Raw genomic sequence first — 7,240 nt, 5'->3', positions numbered from 1 at the left:
AATGCGTCCATCAGAAGTAATTGTATCAGGTGTTTCAGATCCCATCAAAATCTCATTTGGACTGTCAACGAACTGATCTTCAAAATCACTTTGAACATTGTCCTCTAGTACTACATCCTCCGTTTCACTTCCTTGATCAGATGAAATCGATTCATTATCTAACTCTTCCAAAAGAGCAGCTATTTGTGAGTCATCAATTGAATTTGAAGATGCCATTATATATTTTAGCAAATTAAATCTAAAAACCAAAAACCTAGTAAGCCGAACACAAAAAAGTAAATAAAACATACATGCGATTGAAAAACCAAAAAGTCACATTAAAGATAACGATACATCTTTTCGACGTACGATTTAAAAAAATGTGTACGTCGTTTCGACGTACGTTATCTTTCTAGGGTAAAGGAATATTTTGTTCAAAAAAATGTTATATTCACTTAAGTAAAGGTTGTTTATTAGACAAAAATAGAATAATACTTACCTTCCAAACAATTCTTTTTCTACTTCTCCCAAGCTTTTCTGATTTTGTTTCTATTATGATAATCTGGATGACGCAGATTCCACAAACATTCTTTATTTCACACTTTTCAACGCGATTCGCTTAACTGAATCAAAAATTTTGATCGCTTATTTTCGCTGAAACCGCTTTTCGCTGAATCGCTGCACGGTAAACACCTCCGTATGGATTTATGTATTTGAGCGCTATCAAATCCGCTCGGTCATAAACGTAGCCTAATAGATTTTTGTTATAATTTCTTTGTTATCGATTTGCATATTTTTTTTATATGTAGACCGATTATTATCAGCTGACAAGTAACAATCGTTCAGCATACATACATACATAGTGCACATCACGGTAGAGGACCATGGTCATTGGATTTAATGTAGGTTTATACAATGACCATGGTGCATATGGATTGCCATTTCCAATAGTTTATGTTTATTTCATACATTTGCCTTTGAATAATACATACATATATATATATATCTATTTACGTATGTACAAACAAGTCTCAATAGTAGTACAAATTGACTGTCGATGCAACAAACGTCCAATTTTTTTATTACAAAAACAATGGAGTCTTATGAATTAAAAGATAAGGATTATAGAAGTTGGAAGCCCAGTTATGGTGAATTGCCAATGGAGGTAGGAATTGAAGTTATTTAATGACATTATTTCAGTGTTCACGTGATATTCAATGATGGTATATATATATAGTATAGTATATAAAACTTTAAAGTTATACATTTGTGATAGTTCGAAAGAGTTTAAGCTTAAAACATATCTATTGCAGATTATTCAACACATATTTCGTTTCTTAAGCTTCCCAGATGTACAGGTAGCCGGAAAAACTTGTCAGCGATGGCGTGAAGCTTCATTTAATACTGAATTTTCTACCAAAAATATAATTCGATTTTCAAAAGTTTGCCTTTCTGACAGAAGCTCCCCTGCTAAAGACTTTCTAATGAGCAACAGACCTTTTCGCAATTACCACTTTGAAGAAGTTACTTTTGGCCCGATAAAAAACATAATGAGTCATATTGGAAATACTGCAGAGGAAATAATATTTGATAATGTTGATGTAGGTGACAAACAGTTTTATGCTATAATGAGCCTTTTGCCAAAAATTCGTGCAATAACTATAACTCGTTGTTCGCCGCTTTTCATGTCTGGTTCGTTTTTAGACAACATTGATGATCGCTTGTCTGTCTGCATAAATTTTTGCAGAATACAAGATCTTTCCTTGAAGGATAATCAATACTTATCAGATGCCATTTTATTACGCATTACAGAAATGATGCACAGTATTAATACATTGGATTTATCTGGATGTCATATTGCATATCACAATGCTATTCAACGACGGTTTTATCCCAACGATGTAGACGTCACACCAAGTGAATGTATATTGACGTTTAAGGTCATTATGAGTATAATATCAATGCATCACCAAAATTTACGTAGCTTAAATCTTAGTAATACATTAATAAGTCCTCCATCCCTAATTGCTTTAAGTGATCTGAGTTTCAAAGGGTTCCTATTACAAAATGTGRGGCTTGCTAATTGTAGGCAAGTAAACAATATATCACTTCAGTCATTTTTAAAAAAACAGAATAAGCTATTGACACTGGACTTGTCCGGCACCATCTGCGTTAATGATAGTTGCATAGATGTAATTGTAAAGAATCTTCCATTACTGCAAGAACTAAATATTTCCGGCTGCATTAATATTACAAACAATGGTTCATCATTGTTGGGTGAGCTTAAATACCTAAAATCTTTAAACGTGTCGCGATGCGATGGTATACAATCAGAAGGTCTTACCAATGGGGTCGCAGCGAAACCAAATGCAACACTTTTATATCTGCAAATGGCTCATTTGCAGGTATGCGAAGAAGCTATAATGGTACTAGCGCAAAATCTTCCAGAACTCCGTGTTTTGAATCTATCGCATTGTGTGAATGGTGTTACCGATGAATCAGTTCAATGCATTATTCAAAACTTGCGTTGGTTAAGAGACTTATCTTTGGAAAATTGTTTTCGGGTAAGTTGTAAATTGGCACAGCCCTATGCGAATTCCGACGATATTAAAAAATAAGAATTTATTTTCTAGATTACAGATGTAGCATTGACAGGCATTAATATTTCGCAAGGAGTTCTTGCGCCAAACTCACAGAATTCAATTGATAAACTACATCAATTCTCACTTTCTTCTTTAGCTGAAGGATATATTTCAAACGATAGCAATCATTCAATAAAGATTTCGTTAAGGAGTAAAGCCGAAGAAGATATAGTTCGAGATGCTATAAGAAAAAAAGCTATGGTTGCAACTTATGAAATGAACTCGATTAGAGAATGTGATATGGAGGGCTACAGTATTAAAGAGCTCCAAGGACTAAAGTCTTTATATTTAGGCGGTTGCAATAAAATATCAGATGTTTCTTTAAAATATGGACTAAAATTTGTGGAATTACAAAATTTATCGCTTTCAAATTGTCAACAAATTTCGCTCACAGGTATTGAGCAAATGGTACATGCTTGTCCTTCAATAGAGACACTTGATCTGTCTGATTGCGAAAGTATTAATGACAAAGCTATACAATTGATTACAGTTAATCTTACTAGACTTCGAGCGTTGCATATCAATGGATGCAGCCAGCTAACTGATCACACTTTAGACGCTATTTTAGTAAACTGCAAAAATCTTCAGGTAAATAATGCAACTTTATTCAGTATTATATTTTTAAAGTATTAAATATTTAAATTTTTATTATTTTTAAAAATATTCGTTACTTTATTTTTATGAATATTTGAAAATTGTAACTATATATTTGCCAAAATTTTGCTTACTTTTTTTTTGCTTAAAATATTCTTATTTATTGAATATGCTTGTTTGCAACGTAACAATAAGTAATAAATCCTGAATACAGGGTGGCTGATGAATTTTACTACATTAAGAAACTCAAATTATTATTATTTTTTTTAGTGTATGAAATTCATTTTTCTTTTATTCATGTTAAAGCTCATTCAATTTTATTAAATATAGCTTAATTAGTTTTAAAAATAATGGAATTTTAATGCTCCCCCTGCTCGTTGATGCATGTGCAGCATCTTACCAAAAAGTTGTTCATTACTGCTTGGAGAGTTGAGACAGGAATAGCCGCAATTGTTTCTCGAATGGGTTGCCTTAGTTCATTCAAATTTGTTGGTTTTGCTTTGTTTGCAATAACCCCACAAGAAAAAGTCAGGTGCAGTAAGGTCAGGCGACCTGGGTGGCCAACGGAATATGGAGTTTGTGGATATCAGCTTATTGGGAAATTTTCGTCGCAATTCTGTCATAACAGGTTTGGTCTATGTGAGGAGCTGCACCATCTTGCTGAAACCACACAGAGTTGAAAGAAATTCTCATTCGTAATTCTGGATAGAAAAACTCTCAGCATGCTCAAATAACGGTCTCCAGTAACCGTAACGGTGTGACCGTTTTCTTCGAAGAAGTAGGGCCCGACAATGCAAAGTGATGAAACTGCACACCACACTGTGACACGAAGTGCATGCAATTCCGTCTCATAGAATATCTGTGGGTTGGAAGCACTCCATATTCGACAATTTTGTTTGTTTATGTTGCCGTTTAAATCGAAATGGGCCTCGTCAGACATGTTGAACATGTTTCCATCCTCTTCCACCATTTGAAGCATCTTCTGGCAAAATTTCAAGCGAATCGGCAAGTCTGCAGCGTTTAGTTTGTTGGCCATTTGAATTTTATATGGGAATAAGTCCAAATCTTTGTGCATAATTGACTGTAATGACTGTCTGCTTACACCCATTTGAGCAGATAAGCTTCTTGTCGAAACACGTGGTTTGTTTTGTATGGCAGCATTCATTCATTCATTGTTTGGCAGCAGCTACAGCAGCGATTGTTTCCTCAATTCGAACTGAAGGGTTTCGATGGTAAGGTCTTCTGTTGACTGTCCCATGCTCGGCAAAGTTGTTTACAAGTCTCATTATGGTCCATCTGCTCGGAGGATTGCGCCAAACGTGCGCCTATACTCTCTTTGAACCGAAACTATGGACTCCAGTGCATAATAGCGGCGGACAACCCAAATTCTTGTTTCAGTGTCCCAGTTATCCATTTTTGTTAAATGTAAAAGTCAATCTGCAAAAGTTATTTAATTTTTTTTTTGGTAGCGGCTTTCAGCAGCCACCCTGTATATTTTGATATAATATAAATCTCTTAAAACTAGACAACCGAAGGGTCTTTTTGGTAGTGTTTTTATATAAAGGCTATCTTATGTTTAATCGGGTTTGATTACCTTATTGCATTCGACGTTCTCCACATTGATTCCTTCATATTTATGGACACTTATAGAAGTCCGCGTGAATCGTCTTCACATGCCCACTACTGAAACTTGGGAAGCCTGCTCATTTCCTATCCTCAGTAGTGAAAATTATGAAGACCTTATTACTTCCAACCTCCAGACACCATCGGAGTCTACCCGAACACCAGCACGGCTATCAAGATAGCATTGGACTTGTCGAAAGCCTGTGACACTGTGAATCACACAATGCAACTTGAAGACACCGAACAAAAATAGCAGTCCATCCAGGACTAAAGAGCTAATAACCTGTCTAGAGAATTAAAAAGGGGTTTCGGTTCTCGCTACTCGCTACTGTTTTATCACTACATTTCCACAACCACAATAAGAAGTTCTATAATCTCACCATCGGCTAGCATATTTACGAAATGGATGAAGAAGTAACGACTGGCCCTCAATAGATGATGAGAAAATTCCGACGGTTAAAATTTTAGGTGTTACACTCTTTCACTTTGCACACAACCGGGATTGTCACGAAAGTACCTAGCCATAATAGGATCCTCGATTTTCTGGGCGGCAGCAGTTGGGGTAAAGACGAAAAGACTTTGTTGGTAACATACAAACATATATGGAGAAGTTGCAGACCTGTCAGAACGGCCATACTCCGGAGTATAATTGGATTTATCCCATCGAACATGAACACATTGAGGCCCGCGTGCTTCTTGTAAGGAAGCATAACATTTTTCTCTCTGAGCAGGTCCTGTTCGGTTTCGCAGAAAATATCCCTGGAGTCACCTGCTTGGGCGGGAGCCGCCTCCTAGAACTAAGATATTTTTCAATTAAATCCGCCACGTAAAAAATGCACCCAATGAAAAAGAAATCACCGTTAGGAGTAATGGTCCACTTTCAAACGGATATTATTTGCCTACCCAGAGGATTCTTGGTCATACGTAAAATAATGTATGAATTTGGTATACCCACAAAGCTAATACGGCTGTGTAAACTGATGTTGAGCAATACCAAAAGCTCCGTCAGGATCGCGACAGACCTCTCCGAACCGTTCGATACAAAACGCGGTTACAGACAAGACGACCAATTTCGTGCGATTACATCAGTCTCGAAATCCAACGCAAAATAACTTGCCAACAGCTACTTCGGACTAACTGACACATGACACCCTTATGAGACATGTATTACGTCACACTATTGTTGTGCCATTCTCAAAAGTAGATGTGAACACATTCTTACCTGGTGGAATGTCTGCTGTATATAAGAAATGTAGAGCCATGTGTTAGGCTCGGTAGTACATCAACCCTTATCAGACATTAATCTGATGTGGAAAATCTACTAAGTTTCCTATTTTTAAAATAAGACTACTGTTTTATGCAACTCAAAAAGAGATACTGTTTTCATTTTATAACCTTCATGCCACAACTTATCGAGTACCTGAGCTACGCAACTTGCTTCGTTAGAATTATATCATTTTCGTGGAGGAAAGGAGGCAGCTTTGATAGTAACTTTGCAAATACTTGCATGCAGCTTTTTCCATGAATTTGGATAATATTCGAAACTAATAATTTCATTAAAGAATGGGTTTTTTTTGGGTAATTTTCTTATATTTGAATACGATTATTAACTTGTATATATGTAGTTCTTTCTGACATTTATAATTCTATCAATTATTATTTTTTAATTCTAATAATCCAATTAAAATATATTACATTCTACTACTTATCATGCTATTATATTATGCAAAAATTGTTTTAATAAAAACTGCAATTTTATAAATTTTTTTATATGTTTGTAGACACTTTCAATACATCGCTGTCGACGTATATATACTGATATTGAAGACAGACTTTCAGAGATGTCTACATTACGTGATTTAGAAATAGATAATTCATCAAATATAGACAATGCTTGCTTACTTCGATTGAAAAAACGTCTTGATTACTGATACTTCGCAGTCATTTCTTTTGATTTGTTTTTGTATTATTTTCAGTTGAATAATAATGTTTAAAATGCGAAGGCATTTTAATATAGCACGATGTTATAAGTATTTAGATGTATGTATTGAAGTTTTGTTAAATTAGTACGTTTGAAATAAAATATTTAAAACATTTTTCACTGTTTGGTTAGCACTCGTTGGCAACATGTTGGCAACTTACATTTCACTGCTTGTGGGTCTTAAGGCCTGAGCAGATCTTAAGCTTGCTCCATCCATTGTATGTATTACAATTTGGACGGAGCCTTTTACCGCAATGCTATTACGAGTCAGGAGAATACGGAGCAACCGACAAACTTAAAGCAAGATCAATACAAAGTTAGATCACCATTATCTCGATCAAGAAACCCCGATTTTGTTTCCGTGGACAACCGTGCCTTCGTTAACTTTAAATTGGCTTTACAGAATTTACTGAAAACACCT

At 35.3% G+C, this 7,240-nt stretch overlaps 1 protein-coding gene across 3 annotated transcripts; it reads left to right on the top strand.

Annotated features, from left to right (window-relative positions):
- Positions 1 to 836: 836 nt before the first annotated feature.
- On the top strand, positions 837 to 6,934 carry LOC108975762 (SCF E3 ubiquitin ligase complex F-box protein pof2). Of its 3 annotated transcripts, none has more exons than XM_018944472.1 (4): positions 837 to 1,144; positions 1,322 to 2,543; positions 2,613 to 3,209; positions 6,620 to 6,934. In XM_018944472.1, the coding sequence occupies exons 1-4, from the start codon at positions 1,125 to 1,127 to the stop codon at positions 6,767 to 6,769; spliced, it is 1,989 nt and encodes a 662-aa protein (XP_018800017.1). In that variant the 5' UTR covers positions 837 to 1,124; the 3' UTR covers positions 6,770 to 6,934. The 3 variants fall into 3 exon arrangements, with proteins under 3 accessions (XP_018800017.1, XP_018800016.1, XP_018800018.1); XM_018944471.1 differs by having other exon boundaries at positions 1,293 to 2,543; XM_018944473.1 differs by lacking the exon at positions 6,620 to 6,934 and having other exon boundaries at positions 1,293 to 2,543; positions 2,613 to 2,651; positions 2,719 to 2,839.
- Positions 6,935 to 7,240: the final 306 nt, after the last annotated feature.

This window comes from Bactrocera latifrons, unplaced genomic scaffold (assembly GCF_001853355.1).
Source record: "Bactrocera latifrons isolate USDA-ARS-PBARC rearing strain unplaced genomic scaffold, ASM185335v1 scaffold_698, whole genome shotgun sequence".
Lineage (NCBI taxonomy): Eukaryota > Metazoa > Arthropoda > Insecta > Diptera > Tephritidae > Bactrocera > Bactrocera latifrons.
Note: the sequence above shows the minus strand (reverse complement) of the source record. Positions and strands in the feature narration are given on the sequence as shown.